At 38.3% G+C, this 19,521-nt stretch overlaps 1 protein-coding gene across 4 annotated transcripts in view; it reads right to left on the bottom strand.

Annotated features, from left to right (window-relative positions):
• Window positions 1-5,335: 5,335 nt before the first annotated feature.
• The window catches only part of ARHGEF28 (Rho guanine nucleotide exchange factor 28), a 314,786-nt gene continuing 300,600 nt past the window's right edge, over window positions 5,336-19,521 (bottom strand). For all 4 annotated transcript variants that reach the window (XM_031003474.3, XM_031003473.3, XM_031003475.3 and 1 more), the window contains one exon: window positions 5,336-6,481. In XM_031003474.3, the coding sequence (XP_030859334.3) occupies window positions 6,312-6,481 (170 nt within the window). In that variant the 3' untranslated portion in view covers window positions 5,336-6,311. The remainder of the gene's footprint in view (window positions 6,482-19,521) is intronic.

Genomic DNA, 19,521 nt, shown 5'->3' on the forward strand with positions numbered 1-19,521 from the left:
TGTTAGAGATTGTAAAAATAAGCACTGGCAACTATGCAGAAAACCTGCTCAGACATTATACAGGGTGTGAGGGGCTGGGGCGAGTAGTGGTAAAGAGAGCATGAAAAAATGAAGCCAGGCATTTACCCCCAAATGGCATTTCAGCCCATACCCGCTTCCATCATTAAATGTTTAACTTGGGTTGCTAACAAGAAGTAAACCATTCATCAGAGTTCTAGCTGCTTTCCCCCTCACTGTTTCCTTCTATGAATAGGCAAACAACCCAAAACCAGCTCAGGAGAGAAAGAAAAGAACTTAGACACACTCTTGAGTAAGTAAAAATACATGTTAGGAGACAAATCAGATCTCATTTATGAAATAAAATGGAGACACTCAGTTGAGCTTCTGAACAAGAAGAGAACGTTTTTCATACTTTCCCTAGGGACTGAAATTGTGTGCCCCAGGAGACAGTTTAACCCTGGATTGCCTGGAGACAGAGCCAAGTTACATTTATTGCCAGACCTATGCATAAAAAAGGGGAAGGTGGAAATTGGGGCTCTTCCAGAAATAAGGAACAGTTCTCTAATGTAACTATAGAATCTAGTGAAATTAGCAAAGAAAATATAATCCTGTGTTCGTGCCAAGTTCATTCTTTCTCCTTGGGCAATTGTTATGAGACCCATAGCTGCTGGTAGTATCTAAAACCTTTGACTTTCTGCCATTCAAAGAGTTTTATTGGTAGACAACTAGGATTCAAATAATGGCATGTTGAAGTTTCTGAGCCATGAAGCTTCTACAGAACCACTGAACCATGGTCCCTTGTTACTTCACCCAAAACGATGTTCAATCATCAACTCGAGCTGACTGCTTTGAACTCACCAGCCAGAGGCGAAGAAATGTAATGGATCAGGGTTCTAGTTCTAGTTCTGACGACCCTTTGATCTCTGATTTCCAAAGACTCTTGTTCATCCTCTCATCCAATAAGTAGCATGAAGCTCTTACTCTGAGCCCAGCATCCTAACAGGCTTTGATCTTCGACATCTCTCAGCACTGGAAAATGAGCTGGACAAAACCAAAGTAGTGATGCCCTAGCTACTTCGATTCTTGAGCATGCCCAAGCCTGCCTTCTTTCTACCCCTATCCCCAGCATATAACAACTGCTCTCATTTTTAGAGTGCTGACTGTATGCCGTTTACTGCACTGGGCTTCTTCAAGTAGTTCACAACAGCCCTGCAAGACATGGCTATGGTTATTATTTTTTATTTATTTATTTAATTTTTTGAGATGAAGTCTCGCTCTTGTCCCCCAGGCTGGAGTGCAGTGACACGATCTCGGCCCACTGTAACCTCCGCCTCCCAGGTTCAAGCAATTCTCCTGCCTCAGCCTCTCGAGTAGCTGGGATTACAGGCGCCTGCCATCATGCCTGGCTAATTTTTGTATTTTTAGTAGAGACGGGGTTTCGCCATGTTGGCCAGGCTGGTCTCGAACTCCTGACTTCAGGTGATTCGGACATAGCTATTATTATTCTCATTTCATAGGTAAGCAAACCTAGCTCAGAAGCAAGGTTGCAGGATTGTACAACTCCATAAGTTTCCACTCACGTTGGAATCTACACGTATGTGTGCTCCAGAGCATGAATAGTGCCCCCTGGTGGTGTGCAACCCTGTGGCCCTGGGGGAGATCCAGTAAGTAGGGCCCAAGTCTGTTTGGCTTTTCCCTATTTTTTTGCTGCCTGTCTCACATTGGTAGAGGGACATCTGTGCATGAGAGGCAGTCAGGAAAGAAAAGAGCAAACTCTGCATGTCAATCAAGATAATTCTGGAATCTTCCATGTGTTCCCCTCCTTTTTTTCTTTTCCATGCTCCACACAGCCCTAGGTGGTAGATTAAAACAGGGAGCTATGGGTAGCATCGGGGTTGGGTAGAAAATAAAGCAGAAGAGGTACATGAGCCTGTCTCTTTTTTTCTCCACTTACAATCTTGCCTTGTGGGTTATCATGCAAGTCATCAATCCACCCGTTAGCGGTACACTTAGGCATCCTCTTGGTCCCCTCTGTTCCAATAAGCATCTTCAGGTGATCCCAGGACCCCTTTTACTCTTAGTTTCTTGTGGCTTGGGATCAAATAGAAAGATATCCAATTCCCCATTTGACCAGAACCTACATTGCTTTATGGAAGAGGTGGATGTGGAAAGGTGAGGGGATGAGGGGGCATTTGGTTACACTTTAAGAGCATAGCATCCCAGGAAGGAGTCCGCTATTGCTCCATAGCCTGGAACCTGATCAGTTCCAACGAGGGCAGGGGTGGACTTCCACATTTCCCCGGTTCTTATATAGAGTGCTTGAAAGAGGCAGAGACAGATGGACATTCTCACTGGACACCTTAATCTAGAGGGGAGGAAATCATTCTGGGTATCTCCAAACGTATGACACAGTCTCTCATGTCTTTTGTTTCAAACCTCCAGACTTGGGGCTCAGGTTTCCCTCTGTCTTAGTCCATTTTCTGTTATGATAACTGAATATCTGAGACTGGGTAATTTATTTCAAAATGTTACAATCTTACAGTTCTAGAGGCTGGGAAGTCCAAGAGCATGGTGTTGGCATCTGGAGGCCTTCTTTGCTTTCTCATAACATGGCAGAATGTATCATATGGCAAGAGGGCAAGAGCATACATGTCAGCTCAGGTCTCTCTTCCTTTTCTTAGGAAGTAACCAAGTCCCATCATGGGGGTCTCACTCTGACCTTATCTAATCCTAATTACCTCCCAAAGACCTCACCTTCAATCAATTAAAAATTCCGGGATTAAGTTTCCAACAAATGAAATTTGAGGACATATTCAAACCATAGCATTTTCCTTGCTTAGAATGTCTTTCCCTACTCCTGCTCTTTATCCTTCCAGCCTCAAGCATCTTCTTCTTTAGAACAACTCCCTCCATTTCACGTATTACTAGCCCCCAATGTGCTCTTCCTATGAGCTCCTATAGCAACTTGTACTTCTCTGTGTAATTATTGGCACCTCTCTACTTTAGGATCATCTGTTCATGTGTTAGTCTTCTCCAATAGCTTGCATACTTATTAATCTTTATTTTGTCCCGCACAGATTGCTTGGCCTTTAGCGGACCGTCAATAAATGTTTACTGAATACATGAGTTAAGAGGAGATTTAGAAATGCAAATAAGTTGAAAGCTAACTTTCAACTTACCTAACTTTCCCCAGTCTTATGTCTAGCAATCTCCAGACATTTGAATTTTCTATTCACTTTTTCTGGCTATGCGGAAGAAATCTGCCTAAAGACTGGGACTAGGCTGAGCAATTATTAACAAATTTTTTAAATAATATGATAATAATGGCTAGCATATATTAAGTGATTAGTATACCCCAAGCTCTATTCTAAGCATATTGCATATATTAATAATTTAATTCTTGCAACGATTCCATAAGGTAGTCATCCCTGTTTTATAAATAAGGAAATGGAAACAGAGCGAGGTGAAGTAACATGCCAAGGACACACAACGAGTTAGTGGCAGATGGGGATCCAGAATCCATACTTTCAATTTCTATGCTCTGCTGCCTCTCAATGAGAGAGATACAGAGGTTGGACATTAACAATGTCAGGTTGGTTCTCAGTTTGAAAGTAGCTCATGTATTCCTAGGTCACAGGAAGAAATACATATTCCTCTCCACTTCTTTGTCACCCCATGATGTAATTAATTATGCTCACATTCTTCACCTTACATAACTCACACACACAGCAAGTCCTCTGTGCCAAGGGCTGTTACCCTTTTCTTAATGAATAGGGCTTCAACTGTGAGTGGGCTGGGAAGTGTTGCACGATTCCAGGAATTATGTAGTCCTGATGAAATGCAGAGTAGCTTGGACTCTAAATGAAATGATGAATAAATTCATGCAGCCTGGAAGGGACAGAGCAAAAATATTGCTTTTCTTTCTAGGACAGATCTCTAAAGGAATGAGTGTTTCCTTTAAGCTCTTAACTTGGTGAGAAAAGTAGGTCCTTTTGGGGAAACTCATTTATGATCCTGAAAAATAGGGTGGTCATCTCTTAAGATTAGTAAATTTGTGCTAGAGTCACTCTGTGACTCTGTCTTGAGACCTTAGTCTGTTTGGGCTACTATAACAAAAGACCATAAACTTGGTGTATTACACACAATAGAAACTTATTATTTCTCACAGTTTGGAGGCCAGGAAGTCCAAGGTCAAGGCACCAGCAGATTCCATGTCTGGTGAGGGCCAACTTCCTGGTTCATAGAAGGTGTCCTCTTGCTGCATCCTCCACATGGCAAAGGGGCAAGAGAGCTCTCTAGTGCCGCTTTTATAAGGGCACTAATCCCATTCATGAGGGCCCCATCCTTATGCTCTACTCACCCCCTAAAGGCCCACCTAATAATCAATGCATTGGTGATTAGGTTTTCAACATACAAACCTGGGGGGATATAAACATTAAGACATTCAGACCATAGCAGGATCTGAGCTCATTACATAGTGGGGACATGGTGAAAAGGAAGAACTTATCAAGAAAGCTTTGAAATGTAGTTATATGCCATTGAAAAGTCATCATATTAAATAAGAGAATTGCCCAGAGGACCCTATGAATATAGGTACTTAAAAAATGCTCTGGCTTTCCCAGAGGAACTGCATGCAGACCTGTTTTGCAGGTCTTGAAAATCCAGAGCTCACACATTTTTAAAGAAAGAAAGAACCCCATGAGGATTTTGAACATCTTAACATATTTTCACTATTTCTATATATAATTTCATGAAGAAAGGAAAGATATTTATAGTTATTGGAGAAAGGATTTAGACTGAAATATCTGCATGCTTTTCATTCAAGAGATATAGGATCCTGGACTAGACTTTATTGAAGAAAGAGGAAAGACAGATATTTCTAGATGTCTTTAGGAATGGGAGATACATGTTGTAATTGAAGAGTTCAGCTTAGAGGTGAAGTGATTGAATAGAAGTTTAATAAGTTATATGCTATTCTGTGAAAAGATCAGTCACCGAATTTTTAATGTAATTGTAACAAAAATAGCCAGCAAAAGCCAGAAAAAGACTGCCCCCAAAAGGGGCTTTTAAAAAAATTAGGATTGGACTTGCCTAAGTAAAAATACAATGTACATATTCAACTTAACAACTTTAAGTAGGGAGAAAAAACTATTGAGATCCGGGTGATTTTTTTTTTTTTTCTGTTCCTATCACATCTCACTCCCAGTAGGTGTTGCATTTTTGGATGAATCTAATAGTTTTCCTTTTTCACTTTTCACGAGGTGAGATTATATGTATGTGTGAAATGAATGTTTTACTATGGTCCTACACATAATGTTAAAATTACAAAGTAAAATAATGAGGTAAAAGATATTTATTGACACCAAAATACATACAAGTATTTCCGAACAAGATGAAAATATCTCCTGGTTTCTCGCACAGAGACCCATACTACTCGGAAGGCAGGATATGCCAGTTTTCCTTTGTGGAAAAGTGTATCCAGGCAGCAAACTTCATGAGGAGTGGGCAGTTTTGTCCTTAAAAAACTGCAGGGAAGGGTTCTTTCCAGGGAGTGGTAGTTGGTGCTCCAGGTGCTGGCAGGGACAGGACAGCTGATAGAAGTGAGGGCTCTAACAAAGTTCACTATTTACATCAAAATGACTTGATGGGCGCTCTGGGCCTCTGGGCCTTGTTAAAAGATGATGCTGAACCATGTCTTGAAACCCCACCAGCATTAGGCTTAGGTACTAAGCAAGTCCGGACTGTATCCCTGGCTCAGTGACTGACCAATCACAACACGTGCCCAGTTGAATAGTGACTGTAACAGATCACCACTTTTAATGCTCCCAGAAGAAATGAGCACATAAAAACTAGCTGAGAAAAGCCCTTTCCCACATCCTCCTCTGCCTATGTGGGCACTGAGGCAACTGCCCTGACTGTGAAAGTTCACCCCTTGTGAATACCACTCTCTAAATCCAAATTGCTTCATTGAGATCTTTAAAGGAATCTTGAAATCCAGATGATTGGGTAGAAAATGTGACATGGAATTTTACTCTAGAGTCAAAACAACTTTTAAAATAGTCCTGCTTATTCAAGTTAGTTTCTCCTCCAGAAATCTGAAATTAGATTTGATAAGTTAAAGATTATACAAACAGGGTGGCTTTCAATAATTTAATTAGACTCATGCCAAAAAAATGAGCTTGCAGGAAATATTAAATATTAGTCTTAAAGCAATTTGGACACAGACAATCACACATACATAAGGAATGGAGACAAAAAGTTTCTCCCAAAAGTGCCAGTGTTTTGTTTTGTTTGGAAAAATGACAACACAATTAGAGGTAAACAATATTTTCTTTGGCTCCATCTCCAGTTTCCCCATCTTGTCTGGTCATTGTCCTTGTTGGTAGATTTAGCTTTGCTTCTGTTATAAACGCCTGCAGTTGAGGGCGGTGTGAATTTGAGTCATGGGGGGTTGGGGACTCAGTGTGGGAGGTGTCCAAATCTGCAAGAAACAGACAGCACAGGTTACAGGAGGCCACCTGAGATGTACAAGGCAGATGTCTTGGCTTTAGAGCTCTCTAAGATTAGGAAATGCAGTGCCCATACAGTCAGCCACAGAATGACCAAGCCCAATGAGAAAGGAACATAATAGGTGTCAAAATCATTCATCAATATCATTAAGATGTGTTCGATTGTGTGCACAAATGTCTCCTGTGACTAAATATGGGTTACTGTTCATGGGATCTTAAACCGCTGCTATTGCTGAAAAAGGGATGCCCATTTATTTTTTAAAATGGGTGAAAGTCATGGAAATACAGTATATACTCCAGCTATGTGTAAATCAACTATATTTGCATCTGCAGAGCACCTTCCCTCAGAATATCTGTAAGTCAAGAATTGACTTCAAGGCTCAAATAACGTATTTGGCACTTTACTGATGTGGGCAAGGGGTGGGGGTAAAAAGTGAAAGAATGAAGGAGACCCTCCAGCCTCACCATCATGCTGTTAATAACAAATCTGTTAATACTACACAAAGTACTCAGCAAGAGCAGCCAGGTTCCTAGGGAAAATCAAGCCAGTTTCAGCTCTGACTGGGTTTGATGTTTTCTGGTTACCTAGCAACAGCAGGACACTGTGTATTCTCCCTTTTTCTGATAAAATCCTCTAATATTATATTTTCAAGGAGAGACAAAAGGGAGGCTTGATTTGAAGAAAGACACTTGCTGCAAACCATTTTCCCTGCACTTGTTCCACTGACCACTCACCCTCAGGCTCAGCCATATGGCAAAATTACAAATAACCAGCTTGTATTAGAACAAAAACCTGAGTAGGAATGGAAGTCCAGGTGGGAAAGGAGGGCAAATAGCTCTGAGGCCCACCTGCTTATTTTTCAGTCATTAAGAAGAGGCCACATACACCTACTACAAACTTATAAAAATTAAAATTAAAAAAAAATTTAAAGAACATAAAGAAAAAAAGAGGCCATTGTAACCCTCGCCACATTTTCTTCAAAGCCTCTATTATTTAGATGGATATACTCACGTGCAGACATTCCAATGACACAAATGCTTGTGGCCTTTGCCCTCCTGACAAGGATCTTTGGTTGCTAGAGAAGGTAGTAAGAAAGGCTTGGCAGGAATGAAAGGAAAACTGTCCCCAGAAGGCTCCATCTCTGGGGGCATGGTGGCCTTGCCACACCTCATTTCATCCCATCTTCCAATAGGAGGTGGGTCAATGGAGGAGAAGCAGCCAGGGCCACAGGAGCCGATGAAGGTCCCTGGAGGAGCTGCACCAAGGCTGGACTGTGCCTCTGAAGCAAAGGAGGACCCTCAAGGCAGGGGAGGGGAGGAAGAGAGGTAGGGAGGCATGGGGGTGAGGCTGCAACCACAGCTCTGCTCAAAGGCTTAGCCCATCCCTGACCCTTTAGATGCCAATACGCACAAAGCTTGATTCTACTGCCCCTGATTCTAAATGCTGTACCTCAAATTCCAAGAACTCACTAACAACTGAAAGCATACCTGCAGAAGGTACCTCTAACTGCCACCATTTACAGAGCACAGGAGTTGTCCCAGGTCTTTTACATTCGTCATCTCTCTCTAAGTCTCAAAATGCTAAAACCCACAATTTACAGGCTGGGAAACCGAGGCTCAGGCTAGTGAAATTCTGACCCACATCATGCAGCTAGGAAGTGATCTGGATCTACGCTCAGAGGATGGCAGCCACGTGATGACTCCTTGCTCTAATGATCAAGACTCTCGTGCTTCTCATTTCTCTTTGTGCTGAAAATGGCTTGGCCATCTTTTCTGAATTAAGAGATCCTCAATGTTTAATACTTTCCCTCCCTTACATACTACATTTTGAAGAGTCACTTGCCAAAAAAAAGAAGAAAGCAAAGGCAAAAAAAAAAAAAAGACATATTAATGTTAAGCTTCTCAAAACTGACACAGCAATTGTTATAGAACTAGGAACCTCCCTTAATCGGGCAAACAAAAATATTCCCAGGCAATGATTTCCTTGTCAGGGCAACATTACAAATCAACCTGGAATGCTCTGAATCCTATTTTACCACACTGGGAGACAAAGCATGCCTGTGGTCACAACGCGCAGTCACACTTCCAATTCCTTTTCCTAGCCATAGACTGAAGCTATTTCACCTCTAAATACAAATATGCACAGCTAAATTGCTGATGTTTAATTTTATACAACTTCAAAAAAATGCCCCCAAATTTCCATCCAGCAGACACTGGCAGACTGAACAGTTCACCAAAGCCACAACAGTCCTGCCTCCTTACCAACAGAAGGGCCAGCCAGGGCACAAAAATTACTACATTGAGGATGAAAAATCACCCAGTGAATGAGGCAGCTGGGAGGTCATTGCTGACACATCTGACAATGCCGGACACACTGGAAGCCCTTAATCTATGTAGGTTTTCTTCATCTGGGGTGTGAAACATGGAGCAAAAAATTCAAAATAGTGATATTTTGAGGTACATGGAAAATCCCCTTAATGGCTTCAAGAGAAGACTTGTTCAAAACAGCCAAATTGAATATATATCAGAAATAATTCTTTTTTAAGTTACACTGTATGCTCTACTTCAAGAAGATAGAGAACCAAGAATGAATGGGGATGGGGATGGGGAGTAGTGCGTGTGTGTGTGTGTGTGTGGTGTACTGTAGAAGTTTAACCAGAACTTTTTCAAATAAGAATAAAAATACAGGAGAAACACATTCCTAGGTGAGAGCTTGTTGTGCCCTAAGGTGAACAGCCCATGTTGTAATTCCAGATGTATTACTGGAGGTGGTTGTGGTTGTATGTCACCTGGACGGGAACTCAATTTCCTTCTCCATGTTCCTTCTTGGTTTCTACCTGAACTGTGTAGGCAAGGTCAGACAGTCTGTCTTTGAAATTAGAAACCGTTTGGTGATTTCTGATTTTGTTACTCCATTTCAACTCTGAAAGAACCAGCACAGCAATTGTATATTTCTCGAGGCCAGCCACCTTTTTCCACACTTTTTACCCTAGAGAATATGATCATCATATAGAACCCTAAACTGAAAAAACATTTGTTAATATTAAACCTCACTGACTCAGAAAGCAGAATTCTTGCTATATAAAAGTAATCACCCAGTTTCATTTGTGATCGAATTGCCTGTAAATCGATGGACATAAAAATGTAATAACATATTTCTAATAAGCAAGGAAATAGCAATACAATCATAATTTGGTCAACTAAAAACGAATATTATTATAATAAAACAAAACTCAAACTACAAAAAAAATTTCAGCCAAGTATCTCAACACAATTTTGCCTCTTGACATAAAAGAAATAATTTGATCCCTAACATTATCTCTGGAAACTAAACAGAGCGAGCATTATTAACCTTTAGAGCAAATAAGCTAAAACACATAAAAGCCCCAAAGCCTGACTAAACCAAGTAGAAAAGTGGGATCTTGATTGAGTTTTTTCTGCTACATTACTGAGCTTTTGTTCACAAACTAAAATTTCAGCCTCTGCAGGAAACTTCGATACTCACATTATGAGGACCACCGTGTGGGGTCTAAGTTAGTCTCCTAACGTGGTTTCAAAAAATTACAGGTATCCACATTTTGGCTGGCACCATTCCTTCTCCTTGTGCGTTTGTGGGACAGGAAATAGACTGTCAAGAGACACACCTGCAGACAGCACTGATATCCAGAGAAAGTTTCCTAAATCTCCTAATATTTAGCCCTTAGGTGCAACCTGCTGGTTGGAACTTGCATTTATCATTTTTCACACTTTTCTCTGTTTACCCAATACTGACATTTCTAATAGTGAAGAGAAATCAGCCTTCCCTCCATTGGCTCACCATTATCATCATTCTTTTGAGCCAACTGACTAGTTGGCTATTTTCAAGACCAGACTATCATCTCAGTGCATAAAATGCAAGTATGCGTCATATTTAAAATGAACAAAGTGGCTGGGCATGGTAGTTCACGCCTGTAATCTCAGCACTTTGCGGAGCCAAGGCAGGAGGATCACTTTAGGCCAGGAGTTTGAGACCAGCCTGGGCAACATAGTGAGACCCTGTCTCTACAAAAAATAAAAATAAAAGTAAAAATAATAAAGTGAACAAAGTGCCTCCTAAACTGTGATGTGAATAAAATCTTTTACATCACAAGGTAAAATGTAATCTTAGGCAAGTCATTGCCCCTCTCTGGGCTTCAGCTCATGAAGGATTGAACTGAAATCATCATTAAGGCCTCTTATACTTCTCATGTTATGTGTGAAATTTTACAGTTGTATTTGGGCTCAGTGATTCACCAAATAATATTCCTGAGGTACAAAAAAATGCATTTTTCAATTGCTTTGTACTTGAGAAACACAACCAAATTCATTATCTGACGCAGGTATGAAGCGTTGAAATGCAGTATGCAGCATTTCAAAATCATGTTTTTAAGGTAATTGCCACACTTGTCCCAGCACTATATCTTCAGTCTTCCTAAGAACATATATTTGAAGTGAGCCCACACACAATCCTCAAAAGATAGTATTTGCAAAGTTAACTAATGAGCAGAAGACATTGTCCATAATCAAACTCCGCACTTGATCTTCCCTCCTATGAACAGCAAACTTAAGAGTAATTTGTCATAAAGAATAGGTCTGTGACAAGTAGAAAAGGGTTGTCTTACAGCTTAAAGGTAATTAATGTAGGCTTTGCCTTTTTCTGAATTTCCTGCTGAATAGAAAAGCATCATGATCGTGATCATTGTTAAATGAAAGTTTTATTTAAATCTAAATGCACCAGTATCACTTTCATCATAAACATCCACTGTCAAGGTCTGAATTTAGCTCACCAGTGCACCCCATGGTCAGGCACCCAGAAGCCCAGGGCTGCACAAAGCATGTTTAGTCTGCCATTGAGAGCACTGATGACACGCTGTTCAGTTCTCTCCCTGTCTTATCCCATTCCATCCTCCCCATCAAAGGTCACAAAACAGAACTCCGTGTCTTCTGAGCCTTGGCTCTATTCTTGTTTATTTTAATCATGTGCCTGACTTGTACTTCTTATTACTATATCCCTTGTGCATGTTCCTAAATCCAAAATTCACACTTTCCTAGAATAACTCTACTTAAAAAAAGGCGGGGGGCTTTATCATTACTGTTCCAACTCTGTAAAATAAGTTATATTCCCTATTTAGTGGTTGATTCATATTTACCCTCTGAAACATTTAAAAAATCATTTCCTGATGGCATTACTGGCAATCCCTATGGTTTCTCAGGAGCATTAATGCACAACATTTTTTCTTCTAATGGAAAACATTTATCATACAGAGCTTGAGGTATCTTCAGAGCAAATAAAAATTGGTCTGTGTCCCTAATTTTGCGCAACTCAATTTTTTTCCATAGTGAGCCATAAATAGGATGTGAGCCCCTGGCATGAAAACCAGTCTGGAGTTTATATCTGAAGCAAACACTCTAAATTAGTATTATAATTCCCTTTTCTATTCTTCATATACCAATACTACACCTGAAATAAAACAACTGAAGTGTGCTGTGGGGTGGGTGTGTGTTTGTGTATGTATGTGGCATGTATAACACGTATAAATTTGTGAAGTAAGGGCAAATTCTGTTACAATTTTTTAAGTTGTGATTGTGGGAGTTGAACTTTAATCAGTACTTAACATATTTGGAATAGTCAATATGGGCTATATAAGCAATGCTGAGAAGAAACAGAAATGAAAACAATCCATACAATGAAGCTGAGATTATATTAACAGGAGATATGATACAGTACATCAGTCCTCTCTGCTGTCTGAACTTTGATTCACTCTCATGCTCTTCCTTCCCTCAAGAAGAAGGCTACTGGTAGGGAGCCATGGCCTTCACATCACAAGCCCCGTGGGAGTATGGGGCAAACAATTCTACTTTTCCCTCTTCCTTGAGATGCATTTCAAAGTATGTTTCTCTAAACAGGATGCCAATAGATATTGACGATAAAAGAATGCAGTGGTCAAATAAACTGATGAAATTCCGGGCAAATCAAGTTTGTTAATCAACAGATCCCTCAGAACTTTAATAGGCTCACGTGTATTATAAATCTCTCAGAGCAAAAACCAGTATGCAGCATCCCCCAAACTCAGGGAGCCTTTTCTCATAGTGTACCCGACAGTGTTGTGTTCCTTGTAACATAGCTGGAGAATAGTTCATTCAAGAATTAGAAGTCTATTAAAGATTAAGAAAGAGACAATAAATGGTCAAGATGTCAGAACAAATCAGGAGTGAGAAGGTGGAAATAGGTGAGCTTTTCCAAATTCAGAAGCTTCTAAATTCTGCATGTAACATCTATATTACACCCAGGCAATAATTATCAATGGCTATTAAAATCATTAGGAAAAAAGCTGATGTGAAACTTTACAACAGATCAAGCTGACAACATCTGAACCCAAGGATCAATTTTAATAACACAAAAAGAGAAACAGACATTGTGTGCCACGTGATGAGATGCAATTTACAACACCATCTATGTATATTATTTTCATGTCAAAAAATAAAGCCTGCATCTAATCAAATCTGTATTCCCAGTTACCAATTTACAGGAAATATAGGGGCAGAAGAATATTTCAAATGACACGATGGGAATGCAATCAGGAAAATCCAGAATGTGGGGAATATTTCAGAAAAAAATTGAACCTGTCTTTTCCACAGATAAACAACACAGTTCTTATGACTCAAGAGGCATTTAATAAAATAAAAACAAACAAAAAACACAACCCAGACTTTTTAACAATTGTAAAATTTTTTAAAGGCGGCAACAGAACTTTAGATTAAAAGAGACTTAAGAGACATACCAACCAAATGCAATATATGAAATTATTTGGATTCCAATTCAAACAAACAGAGGGGGAAAAAAAAACATTTATGAGACAATCCAGAGAAATCCAAATACTGACAGCATGATTTTAAGTAACAAATGTTAATTTTTTTTAGATGTGATGATCATATTGTGGTTATGTTACAGAAAAAAAAGAGTCCTTATCTTTTAGACAAGCGTATTGAAGTATTTCTGGATGAAATGATAGGATGTCCTGGATTTGCTTTAAAAGAGCCCAATGCAAGAGAAGAGAGAAAAAGCACTGAATTAAGACTGGCTGTGGGCAGATGGGGTTCACTAAACAATTCTCTCTACTTTTGAATAGGTTTGAAAAGTTCTATAACATTTTAAAAGTCTATACGCTTCCATATATTTGGACTACAATATTATAAAGGGTTCTGTTATTCCAACAGTCTAGCTTCTATATATCTGATATAAATGGAACACTGGGGCAATAAATTAGAAGCCTCTTCTGGATGCCAACTATGTTTAGATCAATTTTAATGCAACTGTATGACAAGTCATTGGCTAGGGCATGTATGGATTTATATCTATTTAGAAAGATACACAAATTGTGTGAACCTATGCTATAAAATGGATAAGGTTCATTTGAGCTTATAGCTACCCATTAAAAAGAAGATAGATTCAGGTATGGGCTTTGCTCTTGCCTAGAAAATCTAATAACATCTCCTATGTAAAACAGAATTCAGGAAATATTTCATTTTATAGCTTCAGTGTATCTGTCCTTTGAAACGAGTTAAGGTTTTCTTGGAATTTGGATTTCTATTCTCCAGTCTTTTAAATTTGAGTTCATTTAAAGCTTAAAAAGTTATATGTAAGAAATAGGCAATAAAAGTAGTATAACTAGTCCAAAACTACCAAAGTAAATTTCAGGTCATAATAGTAGTAGGTTTCAACATATATTGTCAAATGAATAAATGAATTAGTGAATACTTAATTTGAAAATTCTAATACAATTAGAGTCATGAGAAATCACTAATTTGGAATTCTTATGTTTAGAAAGGATATTAAAATTAAATTTAGCTTAATCCTTGTCTTCTTAGCAAAAACAAACTGAAAATGTAGTCAAGAGAGGATTACATTGCAGGGCTTCTCCTGGTTGGCCACTAGCATTATTTGACCTTGGGTAATAACTTTACCTGGAACTTCCATTTCCTTATTTGTAAACTTGGGCACTTGAACTAGATAGCAGTCAGCCCTCGACTTTTTCCCATCATGACACTCAGAATGACATTCACTCCCATAGATTTACCCAAATTATAGGCTGTGTCACAGATGAAACAGGCTGTAAATTATTAGCAATTCCCAGGCTAACGCAGTAACTTCAAGCTCTTTACTCCATGAAAAAGTATGTCAGAATGAAGTGAGGGAGAGAACTGTTATTATGAGGAAAACTAGAGTTTTCTCTAATTTATAATGATACATATCAAACTTTAGTAGTTTACAAACTTTAGTAGTTTCTCTGTTATTTCCAACATAATACTTGGGCCACTTCTCAATACTGATAAAAACAGATGAAGGTACACATATGCTTGAACTGAAATATTTCAAGTTTCTTAGAACACTAACCTTTTACATTTTAACACCAAAAGCTTCAACATTTACGTTTGTTTTTAAGGTATTTCAAGGTGATCTATAAATGTAAACAGCCAGGCTGTGGAAAACCTTTAAAATTACAAAAACAACATAATGTATGGAGTACTTACTAAATGCCAGGCATTGTTCTACATATTTTGTATACATCTCTTATTTGATTCAATCCCACGCCAATCCAAAATGGTAGGTAAACTATGAAATAGGAAAGCAGGAGTCTAAAATAGAGACAAATCTAACTTGGAGAAAACAATACAACTCAGGAACACAGAAAGCTGAAGAAAACTTCCAAAAACCATAGTTACTATCTTCAAAGAACTATTTAAGAGACATTTCAGCCACAAAACAAGATTCCATAAAATAGCAGCTGTAACAGGAAAAATATCTTGAAAATTTTCAGTATGCTAGCTAGTATTTTTTAAACAATCAATGGAATAGTAGGAGTTAAAGAACAACGAAAAAATCCCCCAGAAAATAGAACAAAAATGCGAAGAAATGGAAATAGATGGAAAATGAAACAGAAAAATCAGAGGATATAAAAGGTCCAATTTCCAACCAGCAACAGTTACAGTAAGAAAAAACTGAAGAGAAGCAATTATTTTTTTAAAAAATAGAATATCTCCCAGAACTGAGGGAAATATATCTCTAAAGTGAAAGAGCCTAATAAATAACCAGTAAAAATGACTTTAACGAAAGACCTCACTGAAGCATGTGATAAAATTCAGATAAGGGGACAAAAAAGACAATTCTAAAATTATCCAGAAAGTAAGAACAGGTTACAAACAAAGAACCCGGAATCGGAAAGGCATCAGACTTCTCAATAGCAACCCTGGAAAGTGGAGTCAAACCCTTGGCAACAGGCTGGAGGAAAATAGTTTTGTATTCTAGAATTCTAAGCCCAGACAAATTATTTAAAAAACAAGTGTCAGAGTAGCAAAAATAAAATGAGAAGGACATTTCAGCTAATCTGGAAAAAATTTCCTTTAATCAGACTTTTTCTTAGGGAGGGCCTGGAGATATGTCCAACCAAATAAAGGAAAATACTATAAAGGGGAAGCATGAGACTGAGGGCACAGAGGTTTCAACACAGGAGAGAGAAGGGATGGCCCTGGGTGACCACACAGAGCAGGTCTGGAGAGCAACAAGTCCATATTGGAACAGAAGTACAGAGGACCCTAAAGGCAAAACTTCCAGGAAAGAAAATGAAGCGGATAGATCTTGACTCTATTGAGTATGTGTAAAATAACACTGATAAGTTGAGAGAGGCATAGGAGCTTTGGAGGAAAACATAGCAAAGGAGTAAGGGAGAAGGTATGCAAATAAAAAACAAGGCAGATGGTTAGTCTCAGTAGGATGGAACAGCACAGTCAATCACATTTTGAGTAGTTTCTGCACTTGCAGTTGAGTTTTCTCCACCTAGAAAGAGCTTAGTTCTCACGAATGTCCTTTTCCAATCTTAAAGTGTTCATATGTCATTGTAAACATGATTTCTCTGAAAACCAAAGTACAAAATATATTAAAGCTATTCCAAAAGAATTAACTTGTCTATATAATTAAGAGTGAACACATTTGAAACTCCAAAATCTGCTGTGAGTCAGAAAAAAACTTTTATGAACAGGAAATTCACAGAAGGAGGAATCTAAACAGCCAATAAAAATGAAATGATATTAAATCTCATTGGTAATCAGAAAAGTATGAAAGAACGAGTTACCATTTCATGCCCAGCATATGGGCAAATTTTAGAAGCCTAACAATGCTATGAGCTGGGTAAGATCTGGAGGAACTGGAGTTCTCATATCTTGCTGCTGATAGTTATATTGTACAACAACTTTGGAGCAAAATCAGTCATCCCTGGCAACAGTGAAGACATCCTTACCACTTCTAGGTGTTATACTTGAAATAAACTCTCATTCATGTGACTAAGGAGATGTGCATAAAAAGATGTTTACTGATCTTCACTTCTAGTAGGAAAAAATTGGTAAGATCCTGTAAATGCTCCTTAGTAATAAATATACTAAAATTTTTTCATTAAAGTGAAATAATATATAGCAGTTTAAAATGAGCAATTTCTGTCGCATGTATGAATATGAAAAAAACCAAGTTGCAGAAAGTACATATATATTTAAATAGCTATATAAGTGTTAAAAACAAAAAATTATGATATTTTGTTTTTAGATATAAATATGTAGCATTATAAAAATGTAGCGGTAACACAGACACATACTGTGAAAATCATATCCACCAATTTTAAGATGTTTGCTAACCCTAAGTGGGAAAAACAAAGGAAAAGATATGGGTAAGGGCCTTTAGCAATATCTGTAACATTTTATTTATTTAAAAAAGCAAAAAGACAAAGATCTGTAATAAATATGGCAAAATGGAAACATTTGTTAATTGCATGTCTAATACATAATTTCTATACTTCAAAAATTTTCACGATTAAAACTTACATGTTAAAAAATGTATTAAACTACTACACAAAATTGTATGGTTTTATTTGAATCCTGAGTCAAAAATAAACTGTGAAAAGCATACACACACATAACATTTGTGAAACAACTGGCAATCTAAACATATGACTATATGTTGATATTATGGAATTATTTTTTCTTAGATGTGATAATGATTTTAAAAAGAGAGCCTTATCTTTTAGAGACAAATACTGAAATGCTTATGGATGAATAAATACTTATAGATACTGTTTAAGATCCGCTTCAAAATAATACAGTGTATATTGGGGGTAGGAGTCTAGAAGAAACACAATTAGGCATAAGTTCCTGATTTTCTGAAGTTGAGTGATCAGAACATGAGTGGCTATTATATTATAATTTTGTATATGTTTAAAATTGTCCATAATACAATCAGGTAGACAAGAAATATGTCAAAGTCAATTTGTAAATAATCAAAACAAATTAAGATAGTCAATCTTGGAGACTCTGTTAAGAAGTAGGAACTTTTCTCAGGAGGCTGAGGCAGGAGAATGGCATGAACCTGGGAGGCAGAGCTTGCAGTCAGCTGAGATCACACCGCTACACTCCAGCATGGGTGACAGAGCAAGACTCCGTCTCAAAATAAATAAATAAATAAAAAGAAGTCGGAACTTTTTCTGAGTGCGCTGAATTAAATGACATACAGGTCATCAGCCTCAAGAATAGGGTAGTATTTTCATGACTCTGAATTCCTCTTAAGGCTCTAGAGACCAGGGACTTCTAAGTACCTTGGCAAAAAAGCCAACTTTCTGGGGAACTGCCTGCCTCACAACCCTACCCACACTAAAAGAGTTACGCCTCTCATTTTGCTGAGAGAAGAAAAATCAAATTCATTTCTCTGCCAGCTGAGTAAGGCAGGAAATCAACCTAGGAATTTTAATGCTGCATTTACTTCTTACTGGTTCAGTAGAGGGAAAAACAGCTGTTAAAATTCTTAAGCATACAAGATGCAATGTTTTTCTTTGAGCCAGAGAAGAAGGCAAGCAATTAAACCTAACACACCCAAGCTAATTAGTTCTACCTGCTTCTTAATAATTATGTTATTACCAGACTTCTTAAAAATTGGCAACCAATTCTTTTTAAGGTTTTTTTTGTTGTTTTTTGAGAAAGAGTAGGACTATGTCACCCAGGCTGGAGTGCAGTGGCGCGATCTCAGCTCACTGCAACCTCCACCTCCCGGGTTCAAGCCATTCTCCTGCCTCAGCCTCCCACGTAGCTGGGATTAAAGGCACCTGCCACCATGCCTGGCTAATTTTTGTATTTTTAGTAGAGACAGGGTTTTACCATGTTGGTCAGGCTCTCGAAATCCTGACCTCAAATAAGCTGCTGGCCTCGGCCTCCCGAAGTGCTGGGGGTACTTCTAAGGTCTACAAATGATTGTTTTTTCCTCTTTATCAACTACAAAATTATGAGATGTCAAAGAACTTACAGACCTATTCTGGTTTGAGAAATTGATATTCACAGTATTCAGGAAAACATAAAACTTTTTTCCTTTTAAAAATGAGAAACATTATTTTTTTAATTCTTATTTGTTTGAAATGACATCTGCTAAGAAACCAAACCCTGAAACATCTTTCCGAACCACAGCCACAGCCTTGCATTTGTCACTCGTAAATGATTATAATCTTAAAAGTACAACCTAACATATAGACTGTGTTTCGTTTAGTGCAGATACTAATACCCTCAGGTGTTCTTTTTCCATTTAAGTTTGTTATAAGAATAAAGGTCCCTCTTCCATATTTCTAGAAATTAAACTTAAACATTTTTAGGAATTATACAATTATAAAATTAGGCAGTTTGTAAAACAGAAGAAAAATTAGGCCCTTAAAGTACCAAAACAGCAATCAAAAGAGAACATAAAGCCAGGTGTTGTGGCTCGTGCCTATAGTCCCAGCTACTGAGGAGGCTGAGGCAGGGGGATCACTTGAACCCGGGAGTCTCAGGCCAGCCTGGGCAACCTACTAAGACCCAGTCTCATGATAAGCTGCTCTATTCCTTTACTCCTTGGAGCCATCTTTCCCTATGGGAGATGACTTTAAATTGTTTTGTGCATACAAATGATATATAGCAATAATCTAGCTTTTGA

The sequence above is a fragment of the Gorilla gorilla genome, chromosome 19, assembly GCF_029281585.2.
Source record: "Gorilla gorilla gorilla isolate KB3781 chromosome 19, NHGRI_mGorGor1-v2.1_pri, whole genome shotgun sequence".
Taxonomy (NCBI): Eukaryota; Metazoa; Chordata; class Mammalia; order Primates; family Hominidae; genus Gorilla; species Gorilla gorilla.